This window comes from Crocodylus porosus, unplaced genomic scaffold (genome assembly GCF_001723895.1).
Source record: "Crocodylus porosus isolate Cpor-Errol unplaced genomic scaffold, CroPor_comp1, whole genome shotgun sequence".
NCBI lineage: Eukaryota > Metazoa > Chordata > Crocodylia > Crocodylidae > Crocodylus > Crocodylus porosus.
Genome location: NW_017728947.1, coordinates 108,662,320 through 108,682,738, shown reverse-complemented (window position 1 = coordinate 108,682,738; position 20,419 = coordinate 108,662,320). Strand labels below are relative to the sequence as shown.

The 20,419-nt window shown below is 46.3% G+C and overlaps 1 protein-coding gene across 1 annotated transcript in view; it reads left to right on the top strand.

Moving 5' to 3' along the window:
- The first annotated feature begins 9,670 nt into the window (after nt 1–9,670).
- CUNH14orf37 (chromosome unknown C14orf37 homolog) overlaps nt 9,671–20,419 on the top strand; it is a 127,162-nt gene continuing 116,413 nt past the window's right edge. The window contains exons 1-3 of the mRNA XM_019550885.1: nt 9,671–11,090; nt 13,200–13,433; nt 15,374–15,592. Coding sequence (XP_019406430.1) covers nt 9,725–11,090; nt 13,200–13,433; nt 15,374–15,592 — 1,819 coding nt within the window. The 5' untranslated portion in view covers nt 9,671–9,724. The remainder of the gene's footprint in view (nt 11,091–13,199; nt 13,434–15,373; nt 15,593–20,419) is intronic.

The following is a 20,419-nucleotide window of genomic DNA, read 5'->3' as shown; positions in this document are numbered from 1 at the left end:
ATAAATGATGAACAAACCCCGAGTCTTGTCCTGCCGGGCAGTGAATCAGTCTGGGAATCCTACTAGGAGTCATCCTCACAGCTGGCCACTGCCCTGCGCCGCGCGCATCAGCCCAGGGATGCACTTGGTCTGAGCCTTGGAGAGGCCGAGGAGGATACACGGCATCAACACCAGGAATAATAGCTGGCTGTGTCCTGCCTGGCCATCTGTCCGGCCAGGGATAACGATAATAACGATAAGGATAATGATGATAATATTAATAATAATAGCTAGTTTTGTCATGTCCAGTAGTAAATCAGTCCGGGAATTATTATTATTGTTATTAATTCCTAGACTGATTATTAATAATAATGCTAATAGTAGTAGTAATAATTCCTAGACTGATTTCTTAATTATTAACTGAATAATATTAATTACAGCTAGTTGTGTCCTGCCTAGCAGTATTCAGTCTAGGAATTAATAATAATGATTACAGCTCGTCATGTCCTGCCTAACAGTAAATCAGTCTAGGAATTAATAATGACAATGATAACAGTCAGTCTTGTTGTGCCTAGCAGTTATCAGTCTAGGAATTAATAATAAATAATAATAATAATAATAATAATGACAGCCAGTCGTGCTCTGCCTAACAGTAAATCAGTCTAGGAACTGAAGATGATAACAGCTGGTTGTGTCTTGCCTAGCAGTAAGTCAGTCTAGGAATTAATAATAGTAATAATCATAGTAATAATAACAGCCAGTTGTGAACTGCCTAGCAGAAGGTCAGTCTAGCAACTGCTTCCTAGTCCGATTTGCTTTGAAATCGACCCTGGAGTGAAGTGAAGGGAAGGTGACAGCTTGTAAGGAAGGTGCCTTGCGTTTCCGAGGACTCTGCACCCAGGTTGCATCGCATTGGAGGGGGCAGGGCTCAGGGATGGTTAGTTAGATGAAAGGTGCCTGTTTGCAATGCTGTTTTTTAGTCATTAGTCCATCATAATAGGGAAAATAATAAAAAAACCCAAAACATGTACGGACGAGGCGCATCTGTGTTTTGTGTGGCGGCTAAGTTTTGATGATCACTGTTACAATGAGATATTAATTTCCCTCCATTCAAAACAAGGTGGTAGTAGCCAGGCCAGAACCGTGAGTGGCATCCAGCCCGCTGGCTTTCCCTTTGGCTCAGCCCTGGCCTAACACCCCTGCTCCTGGTTTCCCCAGCCTCACTCTTCCTCTCCTTTTGTCATTCAGAGCTGGGAGCAGAGTAGCACAAGGAGGTAGTTTGTTCAATAGTGGCATGTGTGAAGGACAATGTGAAAGGGGATGGACAGCAAAGGGAGAGGCTGACCATTTTAGTTACATGGTCAAAGATAACTCTCATCCTGAGCCTTATCAGCGAGGTAGCCAAGCTGTGGTGACATTGGATATTCACAGTATGGGTTGCCTTGTAATGGAAGCATGTGTCAAGTGAGATGGAGTGCCTTGTGTAGTTAGCAGTGAAGGATGCAATAGAAATGCCATGGGTAGATTGGGGAAGGACCAATGTGTAAAGAAACTTGGCTTAGACAGGCCTGACCTGGCATCTGAGATGGAGAAATCCCATCATTTGAGAGAGACCACATTAAGGGGGGAAGTGGGAAGATTTCTGGGTTGGAGATGTGTGTTTTGGGGCAGAGGGAGGGGGAAGGTGTCTTGAAAAGCAAAGGGATTAGAGCAGTGAGCTGGAAAGAGAGAGAAAAATAAAGAATCCCTGAAGTACAGAGCACATAGCATGAATCTGCCCGAGTGAAGCTGCAGGAGGAGTTGTGGAAGTTATACTGCATATCTGTTTCTCTGTACATAGGTCTGCAGAGAGAGCTACAGGGTTTTATAGATCAACATAGAAAACACTTCATGCAAATGCTGAACAAACTCAGATGCCAGCCTAGTTGCTTGTGAATGTTGCTATATGAGACGTAATCCGCTCTCTTCCTTTCATCTTTTCATTTCTTTCGAGAAGACAAAAAATGACCATAAGAAATGCAAGTAGAGAGGTCTGACATGGTTCCAGCCCAGATCCTTGCAGTGCAGATGAATGACTGATGTAGAGTTTCTGTTTTGCGTGGTCTTTCATTCTCTGTTAGGGCAGATGCCTGCCTAGAGTGGAGTTCGTTTCCTAAAAAAGTGAGGATATTTTTGATTTCTTAAAGATATCCTTTTGATAATGATCTTGTCCAGAGTTTATGCAGGGAATGCAGTACCTTGCTCAGGGAATGGTAAAAGCATGACTGTGCCTTTTCCCACCTTTTTGCTTAATCTGACACACAAGTTGTTATTGGCACCTTTTTTGTTTTAAAGCCATTTTATTCACTGGAAACTGTTAGCTGTGAGAGTAGATGGGCACTTTGTTCTAACTGGTTGAGGTCTGATAATCTGAACTAATGAAACAAAGGCGTTTGCATCTGTGATTTATTGGATGGTTGGCCTGGCGAGAATCCGGCAGGAGGAGAAGTACAGACATGTACGCAGGAGAGTATAGCAGGAGTTAGTTCTGCACTGTCGGATCACTGATGTCTATCAGACCCTGGCTTTTTGCTTCCAAAATAATGCCGAGAGCCTGGGGCCGTGCACATTAGCACTCCAGTGCTGCAGAATTTGGTTGCTGGCCAATACTCTTCAGTATGTTTTATGTTTTCATGTGTAAACTGAGGATTTCCAGCGTTTTCCTGATTACTGCCTGTGTCAATCAGCGGTTGAATCACATGGTTGAACATATCTAGGACCATTCAGCTAAGGGAAGCTGGTGTATAATCTAGCTTGCAGTTTGAGAGAGGCAGAAAGATGTCTTGCACAGGTCAGCTACCCATTTGTGTGAAGCCAATGACCTATTTATCTCTGGTGCTTTTCCTTTACCTGCATTCACTTCAGCCATTTCTAAGTACAAGTGTCATCTTGAGGACAGGCCATGAGGGCCAGAGTATCCATTCAAGTGTTTAAAAGCTTGATTTTCCTCTGTTGGCAAGTAGGGTTCTCCCCCTCCACCCCCGTCAAAAAATATGATTAAAACTTACCAAAGACCACAAAGGAGCTAAAAGCATATTTTTTCCTGATGGAAAATCCAGCACTTGAGATTGTTAAAGCTAGACTCAGCAAAGTGATATAGAATATATTGTGTTAACTGATTGTGTTGTAGCAAAGAATAAAATCTGATCTAACAGGTCTTTCATCTTTAGCCTGTGTGATTCCTTGATAGCTGCTTGTCATAACATAAATCTGCTAGCTCCTTGGCTACATAAGGGGAAACTGGTGAATGAGGACATTGTCTGTGGCTTTTATTCCCTACCTGCCATTTTTGGCACTGCCGTGTGAAAAGAACTGTGGCAGTGATGCTCAAACTTTTTGGCCGGTGGGCTGGAAGGGCAGTGCCCAGGCTGTCTGTGGGCTGGATCTGGCTGGTGGTCCCGACCTGGCACAGGGAAGTCACGGCAGGGCCACATCTGGCCATGCAGAGTAGGACGGGGGGCGTCCCAGCTCCAATTTGGGGGGAAGGGGAGGGAGAAGGGGGCATGGCTCAGCTCCAGCCTGGCCCATGGGAGGAAGAAGGGGGTGTAATCCAGCCCCATGTGCAGGGATGGGGCTTGAGCCAGCCCAGAGGTGGTCTCACCCCAGCCCCACAGGGCGGGGGGAGAGGGGGGGACAGAAATGAGGTGTGGCCCAGCAGGGGTGGCGGGGAGGGGGCATGACCTGGCCCCAATCTGCTGCACGGGGCTTGGGGTTTGGGAATCTGGCAGCAGGAAAGAGTGACTGTGTTTATGGCCACCAAATTTTCTGGGCTGGATACCTATGGCTCCCTGGGCTGTATTTGGCCCGCAGGCCAGAGGTTGGGCACCCCTGAATTGTGGTATTACATGTGATAGATGGGACTTCCTCAAAACCAAGTCTTGATATAAAGCAAAAGAAAACTTCTAATCAGGACCTGCCATCCCTCTTAAGAAATGGTCTCTTCACAAATTGAGATTTGGTTGTCAGGCAAATTCCAGTCCAGCAGCAGTGATGGTTACCTTGGCACAGCAGAGCTCGGGAGGCTTTCTACATCGCATCTAGCTTATCAGCAGTGCTCTTAATATCCTGTCTCAATGGATGAGCTGTTCACACCAAGGCTCCTGAAGTGGTTTACACTGGCTCAGTTGAGGGATTTGCTTAAGGCGAGATGAAGTCATCGGCTTCTCGTTGTGCTCACGGACTGCTCCTGCCCACCTCTCCCCTGGGCCTTGCTTCCTTCTCCATGTTCAATTCCCCTCCTCCTGCTTCTTTCTCTCTTTTTTTCCAGCCCAGTGCATTTGAATCCTTTAATTTTACATAGCAAAAATGTAAACCAATTTAAAGTTTGGCTTAAAAATATAATCCAAGTTTAAACCGCCTCCTGGAATTGATTGATCTTTGAGGATGGGTCACGAGTGTTGCTTCAAAAGGAAGAGGTAGGTTTCCCTTCCTGCCTGGATGTACTGCTTAGCAATGCCTGGGAAGTAATCTGCACTGTTCTTGGTCCATGAATGATGGCATGGTGGCGATGACTCCATAGCTGAAGCTGTAACTAACTTTCCCTCTACATTACTTTCTCGTGGAAAGTTTTAGCTCAAGAGGAATTCTGGCAAGACTTCAGAAGCACTTAAGGATGCGCTCAAATATGGGACTTTATTAGATTTCTAACATAGTCTCCTAGATTATTAATGAAAAGCCTCTTGTCTGTTTATGTGGTTGTGGTTAGTTCCAATCAACCGCAAATGTTAACAGTACATGGTTCCCCTGACTCCGCTACAGTTGTAGAGTTGACAAGGCCTAAATCCAGTCAGAAAAGAGGATGGATATTTGCAAACAGGTCCATAACTGAGGGCAGCACAAACAATGAGCTCGTGGGCAGCTGATCTCTTCTTGTTAAAGTCTGAGTCGGCTTTGCTTTAAGCTTTCCACCATTAATTCATTTAATATGTTGCATTATTGTATTTAAGAGGATAGCAAAGAGACTGCTGCTTAAGTGCAAAATCCAATCCAGTCTTTTAATAAAGCCAAGTCAGGCCCTGAGCTCTGTTTAATCTTCCTTGAAATAAGTCCTTCCCACTGTGAGTAAATGTGCGCGGCCCTGATCCTGCAGCTTTGTGCCCACATGCTTACCCAGAGGCCTGATGGAGTCGAGAAGCCTAGACTTGATTCTTGGCTGCCACTGACTCCCTGTGTGACTTTTGCCACCAGATGTTGGCAGAGAGCAAACAGCAGCTGCCCACCCCATGCCACCAAAATGCATCCATATCTATGCGCCCCTGCTGGCTTTTCACCGCTCTACTGCCAGAGCACAAAGTACACCCTAGGAAGGCACCAGCTGCTGAAAGGACAACGGCAGCTAGCAGAAAGCATAAGATGGTCTCCATCAGGGGTGTCAAACATACAGCCTGCAGGGTGGTGTCAGCCTTCAGAACGCTGCCATCTGGTCCCCGGTGCTGCCCCTGGGTTTATCAGACCCACTCTGGGCATGGCACGTGGCCCTGGTGCAGGGCCCGTCAGTGGGATGGACTGGACCTGCAGCTCCCCTGCTTCCTCCTCTCCCACTGCAGCATACCTGATCTGGCAGCTGCTCCAACTGGTCTGGGACCCGTGCTGCGCCTGGGGGATCCTGGAGCAGTTGTAACGGGTGACACGCGTGGCATAGACCCGTCGGAGCAGCAGACATTCTGCACATGGCCGCCCCAGCCAGACTGCATGGCCTGCCTGCACGATGCCCGCTCCAACCAGTCTGTGTCCAGTGTTCACAGGTACTGTGTGCAGTGCGGGTCCCAGACTGGGGACTGCACCGTGTACATGGCACCCATTCTGCCTGCTCCGGGCCTGCGTTGCACATAGTGCTGGTCCCAGACTGGTGGAGCAGCTGCCGGATTAGGTATGCTGGTGGTGGCGTGACGGGAGGTGTCTATCCAGCCACAGACCAGCTCCACGCCACTCATCCAGCCTGCAGAGCTTGGCGCTCCTGGTCTATGTGCTTCTTCTGCTGGCTGCCAGATAGCAGTGAATGCTTCACTTCACTTTTCTAGTTCTACTTTCCTAGACGTGGTGGAACTGGGTGAGCAGGAAGGAGGTCTCTGCTGCCAGAGAGGAAGTTTGGGCATGGATGCCCTGAAGTTTTCAGGGCAAAGCTAGGCCTCCCATCCCTCTTTGTAAGATGATGATAATACGTCTGTTCTTTTGTATTTGGTCTGTCTTGTCTAGTTAGACTGGAAACTTTTTCGGGTCAGAGACTCTGCCTGTCACTATGTATATACAGTGGATAGCAGGCTGAGGACTTGACCTCAGCTGGGAATTTTAAGTGATACCAGTAATGATATAATAGCAGGCCAGCACGGCTTTTGAACCAACTTGGGGCTGTGACTGCGCATAGGAGGTGTCTCTAAGGAAGTGGCTGGGGGGAAAAGGAAGGAAGGTAGAACTAGAAAAATATTTACAAAGTATTAAGTTGCTTATAAAATAATAACATTATTTTGTTAAATGTGTTAAAGTGTTAGAATCATCAAATCTGCCATTCCCTGTTATACAGTAATGCCCAAGAGTGTAAAATTTGTGTGTGGGGGGGGGGAATCTAGCCTGCTTTCCACAATATCTGTTGTTTGCTCGTTTTATGCAGTCCTCACCATGAGGACATTCTCAATGCAATATCTTTGTTTTCTACTTGATTTCATCTTTGTCTTCTCTTGCATAATGTAAAACTAGTAAGGTTGAGTTTAAAGCTCTGCATGGGAAGCTTTATGTCTTTTTATTTGTTTTTTGTTTTTTTAACTGTTTCCATTAAAACTTGTTTTTACCTTCTGTAGAAATATTTTTTTGGTTTTTGACAAACATTTCATTCTGAGTCAAATCTGACCTGACAGTTTCCTTTGAAAAATCTTTTTTAAAATCACTTTTCCACAATCTCCAAATGATCTTAACTGGCAAGCTCTAATGGGGAGAGTGAGGTGAAAATAATTTGTATTCATACCGAATAGCAGACACATGCCATTAGGCATTATTGATTTGTTCATTTACACAATATACTTTTGTGCATTTTTTAGTAATTAAAAAGCACTAAGGGATTAGATTGCTAGACTGATTAAACTTTCCCAGGCCTCAGATTCTGAGCAGAGAGGATAATTTTTTGTGGCATGAAGAGGAGAAGGAAGAGAAAAGAGTACGAACCTAAGTATTACCACTTCTCATGATTTATCAGTAAGTCTTACAATATATGGTGTTTCACTTAAACCTCAGCTCCTGGTGTCTTGTGACACTTTTGTGAGTGTTAAACTTTGGATCTTTCCCTTTCTCTCATATGCATCAAGTCACCTTGTGTTGCAGAGGAGGGAAAAAGAGGGGCCATTTGTTTTGAGAGGGTGGTGGGCAGCAGAGGGAGGAAAGTTGAAGTGAGAAAAAGCAGAGAAGATGCTCACAGTTATGTAAAAATTGGCTGAGGGTTTAACAAACATCCCTCTGGGGCTTTATGCTTGTGCTAATGGTCTGTGCACTTGAGCATCTTTTTGATGGACAGCAGATACATGTATTATTATTCATAGCATGGCAATAGCACCTGGAAAGCTCAGGGCCACAACTTGCATACAAAGGTGCATCCACATGATCTCCCATATCCCCCAACTGCTTGCTCCCATTGCACCAACTGAACCTATGTAGCTGCCTTAGAGTGGTGCTGAACCTGGGTCTAGCGCTGCTCTTCAGCTCTGTTTTGCACATGCTTGCTGGCCTGTCCTCAGGTCTTCTCTGAGGAGGCTAAATCACTTTGTTTCCAAGTGTGGCATGACCTGCGTGGGAGTTGGAGGGCAAGACATGCTCTGTGGCACTACTCCCAGGCATGGGAGCAAGTGTAAACCCATCCAAATATTACAAGTCAGTCCCTGCCCTACAGAGCTTACCGTTGTTGCATAGGGGGATGCACAACAGGTGAACACAGCAAACAGAGAGAAGGAGGAAGGTATTTCATAGTCCCATTCATTTATGAGAAACTGCTCGTGTGCTTAAAACCATGCATGTGATAAAATGCTCTGCTTTATAAGGCCCTAATGTAGAAACATTACTTTAAACGTGTAAAATATTGTCTAAGTGCTAAGCAGCCTTTTCCCCTCAAAAACAAAACACAGGCTCTGTATGTGACGTGTAGTCTCAATATGCGGTCCCCAACATTTCTTATAAAGTCAGAATTATCACAGAATCATAGAGAAGTGGGGCTGGAAGGGACCTCCAGAAGTCATCTGTCCAAACCCCTGCCCGAGGCAGGATCATCCCTGTCCAAATTATCCCATACAAACCATAATCTAAACTGTATGTACAGCTCATTGACGTACCTTTAAATAAATATGTAAATTATAACACTTTTTTATATCTTATTCAGACCATGAAATCTTAAGACTTATGTGGTAGCAGAGTAATTTTAATATGACTTGCAATTATTATAATATGGTTGTTACATTTTAATTAGTATAATTATATGTATTGATACAACATTTTTTATGCCTCTTTTGGGAGATGTTAGTGCCGTCTACTATTAAGGCTGATCAACATTACTCATTACAAGTCCCTGTTTTCAAGGTGTGTATAATTGGCTAAACTATAGCTATTTGGACTGAAATTTTGGCAGGTGTGTGCCTTGCACTGAATTTTTGGAGGATGATTTCAAGCGAAACAGTTCAGTCCTTGCTAAAAACAAGGTGAGGGGAAACGCATTGTTTCACCTTTGCTAACAAAAAATTCCGTAGCTGTTTCTTTGAATAGCTCTAGTGTCCCCAAGTTTTGGAGCAGGGGGGCTCAATGTTTGGCAGAGGAGTGGCCTTTGTATTGGGAACGTGCCTTTGGTCCTTGTGCAAATCTACCCCAATGTAGCCAAGACATGAGTTTTTGAAAAATCATAGTTTGCACATGCTCAGTAGAGATTTAGGCCCCCAGCATGCATTCATTCAAAGATGCAGGGCAGGCAGCATGATTTTGGGATTGGGGATCAGGTCCCAATGGTACCCTTTCTGCTTGTCAGTGGAGGAGAAACGTGGGATTATAAATTGAAAGTGGGTGCTTGCAGGGGCTAACAATCAGCTGATTGTCAGCCCCTGCCTCTGCCTGCATCAGGACTTCTGACCTCCCTGCTGTCACACAGGCAACCCAAGGAGGGTTGGGTTAGCATGAGGGTTAGGGTTAGGGTCCACACCTAGACAGAGTTGGGAGCAACAAATAGGAGTAGATTGGAACCAGGAAGCTAATGAGATCTGGATGGGCGGTTTCACTCAATTTAACAGGGTTAGCGACTTCTCAAAATTGCACACGTTTTCATGCTATTGTGGATCAAGGTCTGACAGGTTATTCCTCACCATGCCCCTGAGAGAGTGGCTGGCATGAAGCTGAGAATAGGTCAATGTCAGCATCAGGACGAGAACTCACGAGCTGCTGTCTCCGAGGACTAGAACACAAACCAGTGAAATGAGCCCCTGGGTGCAGTGGGATAAGTGAATTGTGTCGTGTTTAAATCGGTGAAAAAAATTCAGGCAAATTCCTGACAGGCAGCTTCACCACAAACTGCTAGAAAAACTGCTCAAGAAATCACGTCAACCATTTGTCCATATTTGAGCTTAACTGAACATATTCTTGTACAATGACTAAAAGGCATAAATATGTATCTCTGGTTCTTTTTCCCTAGGACTCGCTTCCTGGAATTGTTACCTCTGCAAGGCTCTGTGCCCATCTTTGTTCCGATATGAGCAGATCAATCAGATTTCAGGTTTGCTTGGTCACCTGCATCACCCTGCTCATATCCTCTAGCTGGCAATGCCTGGCCTTCCAGAGACTGGAGAAGAGAGACTCCGTGCAGGTAGAGCAAACTGCCCTGGCAGGGAACGAGTTAAAAGACAGGCTGAACACGCAAAGCTTGGAAAATAACCTTGGCCTCTCTGAGCAAACCACCAGTGATCCCATCTCAGAAGAGCCATCTGGAGTGTCAGCAAAGCCATCTGGGACATCATTAAACAAAGGCTTCACTGCAAGAGGAGAGACACAGCATACCAGTCTTAGCGGTAATGTTTTCGCAGACAGTAAGAGCCTGGATGTTTACACCCCTACAGTATCAGTGGTCGCTACAGATAAAAAGGAACTTAGCCCCACTAGTCCAGACAGAGAGCTGAGTGAAGATGGACCTATGAAGGCCATGCTCACAACAGCTGTGACTACCCTAAATCCCAACATCAGCAGTGCTGGTAGCAAGACAACAGTAGGGGAGAGCAGTGAAGCAGGAGATGGCTTTTCTGCCTATCTAAATAACCCAGTTTTCATGACGGCTGCTACAGAAGAGAAGAAGGCTGAAGGGAACATGGAGCAGTCAGTGACAGCCCAGCTGAGCAGTGATGAAATGCCCACTTTGCTCCCCAGCTCCCGAACCTTAGATGTGGCGGATGACTTCCTGGCAATCCCTGCACCTCTTGTTGATCAAACTGCTGAATCTGAGCCTGGCACGCTGGTGCCAAATGTAGCCAGCCCCTTGCAGTGGACAGCAGCAGAGGGCCCTGATTTCACTGCAAAACCCTCTTCTGTATTCACAGATGCCTCCCTGAATTTGGAAGCAGGACCTGACAATGGGCACGGGGGCTTCCATGCTACAGCTAGCATGGTCACAGTCCCTCCGGCTGTCCCTGCACCGACAGATGACTGGGATGATACAAAAGTAGGGAACATTAGCCAGGAGAGGGGCACAAAACAGGAGGAGATAAAGTTGGACCACATGATAACGCAGCCACCTCAAACAGCAGCAGGAGACCTTGAGGAGAAGGATGTGAAAGGACTGATGCCATTCACAGCTTCTGCATATGCAACTACTGTGAACCTAGATGAAAATGATCCTGCTGCGCCAAGCCCGATGTCTGTGCAGGGGAAAGAGATTTCAACAGCTTCTGCTGACCAAACAGTGGTTTCTGTCCTCAGCACCCTGACTGCAGATGAAGCGACTGCCGCAAACACAGTGGAAAATACAGAACCAGTGGAGGAGAGGGAACGTGTCTCTCTGCCATTGCCAGAGGCCATTGCTGATATGCAATCTGACGTCTTCCAGACTCTAGCAAACACGTTAAAAGGTAACTTGCCGACAGCTGCCAAAATAACCTGTGCTTGCGCTCCAGTGCACATACTGGGAGAAGTGCTGTTTGTTATTGATCTGCCTCCTTGAAATCAGGGAAAAAATGGGAACAAAAAAAGGCTGTGAGCCATATCTAGGATCTAATGTGCATCTGCAGTAGAAACGTTTAAAGAGGCACTGCCAACATGTTCGCGTCTGCTGTAGTAAAAGTGAAGATTGCTAGAAACGATTGGTGTTCCCAAATGCAGTTTCCCCATGACACTCCTGCACGCTCCAGTCTTATGGCTGTGGATCAGCTGTGGATCAGCTGCCGCCTCCTGCCCTAGTACCAGAGCTCCCTCCTGCCCTGAGCCAACCCAGGTGCTCTTCCTCACACCTGGGCAGAGTGTGCATCCAACAAGGGCAGGAGAGTAGAGGCATAGCAGACAAGACATCTGGGGGTGAAGGCTGTGCCTCTGTGGGATCCTCATAAATACCCTCAGGGGAGCAGACATTAGCAACCTTTTTTAAAACAAATCCTCTTTTCTTAAAGGTTTCTTAAAAAAAAATAAGCTGCAGGTTTCTGGGGCATGTCAGAAATTCTGTCTGGCAGTGTCACTCTTTCCATGTGGATTTATTGTATTTCTGTGTTCCCTGCTTCATGCAGTAGGGATTTCTGATTCATTTAGGAAAGGGAGGCCCTCTCTGCTAGCAGTATGTTAGTGCAAAGGCCAGATCCCGCCCTAGTATAACCAGGTGGCTTCTGTGGCCTTACCTGCTTTTAAATTGCGATAGCTGCAGACTGAAACTCGGTGCTGTAGAACGCACTGAACCATCTGATAACTGGGGACAGCTGTCTCCGTAGCATCTGCAGCCTGTGATATGAAAAAGTCGAAGGCTCGATGCATTGGTTTCGCCGTAGTAATGGGAGCAGATAACAATCAGCCTGGAGCCACTGACGCTATCCCTGATGATGCGGGAATGGAAAAATTGTTGGCTCTCAGCCCCTTTGTCCCAGGGTGAGTGCAGCGGCAGCTGCTGCTGCTGTAGTGCTTTGCAGACAGCCTGGAATTCTGTGGCCCAGCTCCAATTCTTGGGCAGGTTCTGTGATTCTGCAGATAGCTCTGGGCCCTTGTAATAGGTTCAAACAGGCTCACTGTGGCAAAACTGCATAGGGAGGGATAGCACAGGGCTTGTCTAGCTCTCTGGCTACTGCCATGGCTTTTGCATTCTAGAGAAAGCAGGGAGACCATGCAGTGGGTTGGGAGTGTAATACCTTTACCCTGTGAAGAAAAGCAGGTTACTTCCCCAGATCAGTGCAGCATTACTTTTTCATGCAGTGACCAGTGGATACTGCTGTCATTTATTTGTATTGCCAGAGCACCTAGGAAGCTAGGATGCCATGGTGTTAGGTGCTGTACAAACTACTGTAACAGGAAAAAAAAAAAAAGAAACCCACCCAAGCCCCACGCATGCTTCTAGGAAAGGAAAAAGCAACCCAAAAATCTTGTGTATTGGGTCTGCTGTTATGTGAATGTTGAGTCAAGTAATCAGTTGAATCCTATAGTCACTTTGGACAACTAAGCTGGTTCTCTTGATCAAGGGATTGTCTCAAATGATAAAGTTAGTGATGGGTATAAAATAGGACCTGCGGGGTTTTATTGCTGCCTTTCACTGAAGACTTCAGCAAAACCCCTGATGTCCCAGAGCTGCTCATTGGGCTGCTTGCAGTCACATAAGCCTGGTCAACTAAGCGTGCTTATGCTGAGTGGTATGTTCTGTCCTGATGCAGCATGAAGTCCTGTGCAAAGCACAGTACCTGTTCAGGGCTTTATTATCCCAGTGGGGCTTGTGGGGTAACTGTGGCAGAAGCAGACCCTTGTGGAATAAAAATCCCCCTAGTTGTTCCCAGTTGGTATTTCCTTTTCACCTCTTCCTACTCTGCACCTTCCTCACAGCATCTCGGGGGTAGCTGTTTCCATTGTTTACAACTTGATTTCAAAGATGCTAACGTGCCGAGGTTTTCCGTTCCCTCAGACAGCTGCTCCTATTTGCTGCATGCTTTTGATCACAATAATTACTCAGTTCGTGTACAAGGCGTCACTGCTGACAAATGTTACCGCTGTAGGTGTTACTCAGGAAACGACAGTCAGTCAAGAAACCGATGCTGCTTTGCCTGTCTTGACACCAGCAGACCTTGCTACGCATGGGGCCATGAGCACAACAGAGGAGGAAAGTAAGCTGGCAACCCAGCTACCGGATGTCTCTGGTGTCACCCAGCTGTTGAGTGCAGACTATCCAGCAACTCTCGTCTCCTCCACTGCCTCCCATTTGTCTCCTGAAAAAACTCCAGAAGTTGAAGGTAGGCTTTGATGCCTCCACTTTTATGCAAAATTTATTTTTTCCATAAGAGAAAGAAAGTATTAGGAGTTTTGTTTAGGATGTGACAATGAATTTAACACAGAGTTCTCCTACATCTTCTTAACAGCTTGCCAGTCTCATTGCAAAAAAGACCTTGCTTTGCTAGAGTATTGATGTTGCTGTCAATTCTCCTCCAGGGGCTGGTTCTGCAGCTTCTGCTGGTTTGGAGAACCCATCTACACCATCAAAGTTGCTGTTTTTTAAATATGATTGGTTGACCTGATTATGGCCACACTGTGCAAGGACATTTTCCTTGCCTCTGTGAACATGGAAAAATCTGTTTATAACTAAATTAGTACCAGGTTTGAAGCTTGGTAGATACTGAAGCTAAAGACCTGTTCTAACATGATCATAATTGGTTTTTTTTCCTTTTTTCATCTCAGAAGAGTCAACCAGGTTATAATGTGCTTTGGCCACCACCATCTTAATACATGGCAGTTTTATTTGTTTTTTTTGGAAGTGTTGGGGGTCCCAGCGTGAGACAAAAATGTTTGATTTTTCATTGCTGGAGGAACTTGTAGGGTGGGCACAATCCCTATGTTCCAAGATCTGCGTCAGTATGTAGCTCATTTCAGAGTGTAGTTCCATGGTGTTGGCTTCAGCCTACAAAACCCTAAGTGAGTTTTTTTCCATTCTTCTTCAGGTACGGACTCCTTGCAGGGCTTTATGTACAAGGTGAAGGTAGCTAAGTTAGAGTTTGAGATAACATGTCATCTTTAATGCAACCCTAGTGGGGAGCACAGAGGTATAAGGATTGCCTATACCTGCTAGGTAAGTGCTGCCCCCGTGTTGGTCTGGTGTATAGGAAAAAGTAAGGATTTGGTGAAATCTCCCCCAGGAAACAAAAAGACAGGGAAGAATGAAGAGTTAGCAGATGTTCCCCCACAACTCCTGCTGGAGCCTAGACAGGAGCTTCTCTTTGAGCCATGCAACTATGTGCCTCCTGCCCTGGTGCTGAGCATAGAGAATGATTCTAGCCCAATGGGAGAGATGATCGTTACAGGTCTTTTTGTTGTGGAACTGAGTATTTTGAATTCAATGGGCAGATTTTTGATGGGATGTAATTACTGTAGATATTCTCTGTTTCCTGATAGGCTTTCTAAGTCCTTTGGGGTTCAGTTCTGGCAGAGCAGGAGAAACTGTTGCCCACTCAACCAGAATTTTTCCAGGCATCACCTGGGGAGCTGTACACGATGGCACAGTCACTACAACTACAGCACAGGCTTTCTTTCCTACCAGGCTAGCTCGGCAGGACTAGGAAAACCAATGCATCTAATAGATTGGTTAAGGCAGAGGAACACAGTGACATTTCACCGATGGCGAGAGAGTCTGGGGGCAGCCTTGATACACTGGTGTTCTGTAGTGTGCAAATTGCCATTCAAGTTAGATCGTTTTGAGTGAGGATGTTCTGTAGGGAAAAAAAAAAGGACTCTGTTCTAAGAATGTCACTGTAATTAATTCACTTCTGACGTTTAATTATAAATTAATCATTTGTAATCTTTTCTCTTTACAATAAACAATTCCAGCTGTCTCTTGGTTCACAACTTGATTTATGCCTTTGAAAGGCTCTGAACTTGCCCCAGTTTAGCGACTGACACCCTTTGCAGTGGCATAAAGTACAAAAAAATAACAGAAGTCTCGTTACGGGAGGTCTCAGTGCTGTGAGACTTCTCTCTGAGGAACAGTTTGTCATTATGGCGGAGCTGGTACTGTTTCATAGTGGGAGCTTTTACATAAAAGAGATGGCGTTCAATAATTTTTTTTGTTTAAAGTGAAGCCTCCCTGTAAGAATGAATTCCCTAATCATTACTGAGTTTTTTTCATGTTATGACTTTGACTTTGTGACAACCATCCTGGTGGGCATTGCTTCTCCTTTAACAGAACTGGTCACCATCTCCAACGAGAAGGCTGTCCCTGCCCTTGCTGGACCTGACGCAACTCATGCCGGAATGGGAACGCCGACGGAGGAGACCACCAGTAGGACCACGGTCCTGGCAACTCCAGCTTCAGTGGTGTCGTCTGTAAGGAGGACTGTTGTTCCATCTGTGAGGAGGATCAGCACGGCTGTAACCTATGGACTGGACCAGCTGGAATCAGAAGGTACCCGCTTTTCAAAGGCTGTCAAGCAAGTTGCTTAGATGTGACACTTCAGGCCATGATAGTTGATTTTCCTTAACGTTGTGTTTTTGACTTGGGGAAATCTAAGCATGTCTTTTACAGGTGTGAAGGGAAACAGGAAATCTTGTCTCCCTTTCTGAGGGACACTGGAGACAATCAGCTGAGTGCACTTATGAAGCTGCGGTAGGACTCTGCTGGGAAAACCAAGAGGTTGGGGAATAAAAGAGTTTTCCTGGGAGGAAGGAAATCCCAGGGGCATTTGATATCCATCAGGCGGATGGTCAAAAGGCCTGTTTTGGACTTGGCATCACATGAGTAATTCATCCCAGAGGCATAACTGGGTAGTTCTGTGCCCTGGGCTGTGCTTGCCTGTAGAACAGGGGCAGTGGCCAACAGAGCTGTAGCAGGGTGAGCCACTGCTGTGGGGGTTAATGTGGAAGCTGCTGCTAAAAGGCATGTCTAGTGGTGATTCGAAAGCCAAAATCGTGTGGCAAAAAAAAGGAGAGAGGTTAACCAACGCTTACCTCTGCGGGAGTGAACATCTGGTCAGCACCAGTGCTGTGGCCGTTGTTCACATCTCCTCACCTGTCTTGTGCCCAGAGCTGCACCTGGCTGCCAGGGCCACTGCATGGAAAAAGTGACAGGAGGGAGGGGCAGGGGCAGAAATCATGGAGGGGGTGCTGCCCCTGCCTACATTCTAGTATCCCCCTTAGGCAGTGCTCAGGGCTTTTGCCTCACTTGCCCGCCCTCAGTTACACCATACAATGATACTTAAAAGATCAGCTTGAGCAATTTGAGAGCCCCTCTCACTCTTGGATTCTAGCCTCTTCTTCAAAGAGATGCTGCTATAGGAGAGTGAAAGCATTGGGGATGGTGGGGTTGGGTTAAACAGCAACTGTTGTCCACCTGCAGAGTCCATCACTTTTGATCTCCTCCTCATCTTGCCATCCTTGCGTCTTCCCTGGCATCTGTTCCACGAGCCACCAAGACTCCTGTGCTGTTTCTACACTCCTGCTTTTCTGACTTCTGGATCTCTGCCTCTCTTCTCTCCTTACATCTTTGATGTCTCACCCAATCCAAGCCCTTTCACTCTCTGCCATTTTTGTCTCTGCTCTTGCTCTGACTGTGCTGAGTCCTGCAAGAGCAAACTGCACCTTTTTTGTCCTTTTATCTCTGCTCCTTCCTCTGCCTCTCCCTTGCTGCCTTAGGATCTTCCCACTTACTCTAATGACAAGGACAGACATAATCTAGCAGGGACATACTACTTCCATCCTCATGCTGTTCTCTTTCCTACCAGTCTCATGTCTCCTGCCTTTTGTCTATTATGGATCTATCCCTCTTCATCTTCTACTCCCTAAATCCCATCCTTACCCCTTCCTTCAGCTGCTTTCCCTTTCTCTGCCATCCTTGGCTTTGCAACATCCAATCCCATCTCCCTCCTCCCACTTATCTCCAAGTGAATCTGACCTTTTATTTGACAATAGAAGATGGGTGGGGTACGGTAGGGTAGGGAGGGAGTGTTTTTACTGAGAAGTAGCTTAAAGGAAACTTCAGGGTTTGGGAGAAAGTTAGGAGTGAGGCTTATAGGGATAGTGTGTGGGCTCTGATATAGGCAGGCATGATTAGGGGTATGAGGATTCAATGTAGGCATCCTGGATCCTTGAACTGATTATTTCCATACTCTCTAAATATTGGGATTTAAAAGTTACAGGATTCCTGCCCCAAAGGTGGGACATGGACAACTTTGTTGTGTCTCTTACTGAGGGCCATTTGTCTAGGGATGACTAGTTCTTTTATCCCCCCCGCTTCATTTTGGGCTCCTGCATGTTCCTTTTAAACAACTCCAGTCCCATCTTATCACTGCATGTGCCTATCAGCTTGTGAAGCGTGTTTGGTCCCATGAAGCATGTTTTGTAATTTAAAACAGCTTCTTTAACAATGACTCCAGTCTGAAAGCCGGAGGGTCTCTTGGCTTTGTTACATGGCTCTGTGGGACACCCAGCTTCTGAGCAACATGGTGTTTTCTGGACTGTGTGGTCAGGGGTTCTGGTGGTGGAAGCTGTTTCAGAGACCTTGTTCTTATCAGACAGTTCGCCCCTGGTCAGCCTGGTTTTTTGAGGTTAACCTCTTTATCAGCTCATAGCACTGAGGCTTGTTAGCTCTGGCTTTCCCCAGCAGCACCCTGCAAAAGTGGGCCACGTTCTATCCAGGGACAAGCTTCCCTTGTTACCGGGTGTTAGCTGCTCCAATTAGATAGGAAGAGGAAAGGTTTCCACGTATCTCTGAGTAATATTGTCCTCACCCTTTCACCTCCTCTCCTCTGTGTAATAGCAAGTGGAGGGCAGAGAGATGGGGAAGCACTTGAAAGTCTGGTCGCAGCTAGCTACCAAGATGCCTCCACCAGCCTGCCTTCTCCCATGCTATAGTATCAGGGTTTGGATTAGAAAAGCAACAGCAGTTAACTCTTTATGGTCTGAATACTTCAAGCACTCATTAGTCTAAGGAGTGGACATCCCAAAGCAACATCCAAACCTGGTGCTCCCTGTTCTTATTTAATAGCTCTTTCCCTCCCAGGGTCCATGGTACCCCAATGTAGGCTGTTGCCTTAACACAGTGATGTTCCACCAGGATGTCACAGCACCCTGGGATACCTTGAGATCCTTTCAAGGGTGCTGTGGGGTGCTATACAGTGTTAACACTGCTAGGTTTACAAATGTGATTCACCCAGATAAACCCAGACATTTCAAATAGGAATCCATGGCAGTGGTCTCTGAGCTTTTTTTGCAACAGAAAAAGTGCTCTGTTATATTTCTCTACTCAAAAAAAAAAAAAAGAGCAAAAATGAAGAGCTGCTGTTTTCTGAGTGAGACCATGAGTCTGCCAAGGTTGAGAACCACTGCCTTAACGAGAAGGCAGAGCAGAGCTCAGGCACAGCCTGCTCCCTGCGGGACATTGACTTAATGAGTGTGTTGCAAGATCATGCCCTTCCTTAGTGAGATCAACAACAGAGATCCAGGGACCGTAGGATCTCATTCTTTGTATTCTGAACAACTTTGCCAATTCTTTTCCCTTGTGCCTGAGATGGTCTGACTGCAGAATCCCCGCTGTGGTCCATAGACTGTCAGGAGGAACAAGGGAAGCGAGGCACTGAGACGGATTGTGAACTGAAGCTACATCTCTATTGACTTTAGTGGAGCCAGGTTGCTTCCACCAGCTGAGGATTTGGCTCGTTATTTTTAAAGAAACACAAGCCGGTTCCATTTTCTGGGGCCCTTCTGTGCCAGGTAAACTCAGGGCAGTCAAACTTCCTGCTCATCTGCCTCTTTTTAAGTTTCACAAATACAGCTAGGCAAAAGTTAGGGCAGGGTGGCACAGCTGGTATGGTGCCAGTCTGCCTTGGCATCTGCCTGACTTCTTGCAAGAGTGGCTAAGCACCTTATGTCCATATACAGACAATTACAGCATGCGTTGCTCTCCGTTTTCCAAATATGTTACTTTTGCAAATTAACATTTTCGTTCAGAAGCAGTGTAAAAGCCTGGCTAAGACCACGATCTCCTGAAAGAAGCTGTAAACACAGGTGCCTGTTTGAGAAGGAACCAATCCCTATATGAAGTAGTTACTGGAAACTATATATAATATCAAGGGCTGGATTTTTTTTTTACAGGGATTTAGATGCCTAATTCCCCTGGACACGGGCTAGATTCTGTCTACTTATTGGGCATCTAAATCGACAGCTAGGTGTGATTGTAGTCTGCTCTGTTCACGTTCCTGAGACTCCATTAATGAATTTACTTTTGTAACACACCATCACCTGACCCTTAATATTGGGTCACAAAGAAGTGGGGGGTGGGAGGGTCCCCCATCTCTTACATGAACTGTGTTTCAGGGTCTCAAGCAGGGAGGAACAGAATTCCACTTGTGTGGCTAAATCCACTTATGTACCTAAGAGGTGGAATATAAACTGGCCTCAGTCATTTAGATCCCTTGAGAAATTGGGTCCTAAGTTCTCAAGCCTGATCTAGTCTCAGGTGCAGGTCTTGAGGTTGATATGCTTTCTCCCATGTCTTTTGCTCCTTATGGTCCAAACAGGCTTTGTGAGAGACACCTGGGAGTGCTGTCAGTGCATTTGCCAGACTTTGCCCAATGCAGACTGAGGGTGGTTCTTTGGACCCTGCCTTGGAGAGTGAAAATGTACAAGGAACCCAGCTAGGCCAATGTGGTGCCGATCTTCAAGAAAGGGAGGAAAGTGGATCCGGCTAACTATAGGCCCGTTAGCCTGACTTCTATTCTTGGGAAGATCTTAGAAAAGCTAATTAAAGAGGCCATCCTTAATAGACTGGCTCAGGCCAACATCCTAAGGGATAGCCAGCACAGGTTTGTTGTGGGTAGGTCTTGCTTGACCAATCTCATTTCCTTCTACAACCAGGTGACCTGTCACCTGGACAAGGGAGATGAGACTGATGTCATTTATCTTGACTTCAAAAAAGCCTTTGATCTGGTATCCCATGATCACCTCTTGGCGAAACTAGCCAACTGTGATCTTGGGTCCACCATGATCCGCTGGCTGGGAAATTGGCTCCGAGGTCGGACCCAGAGGGTTGTGATGGATGGCAGTCACTCATCATGGTGTCCTGTGACCAGTGGGGTCCCCCAAGGCTCTGTCCTTGGACCCGTATTGTTCAGCATCTTCATTAATGATCTGGACATTGGAGTCAGGAGTGGACTGGCCAAGTTCGCCGATGACACCAAACTTTGGGACAAAGCATCCACGCCAGATGAAAGGCGGGTGATCCAGGCTGACCTGGACA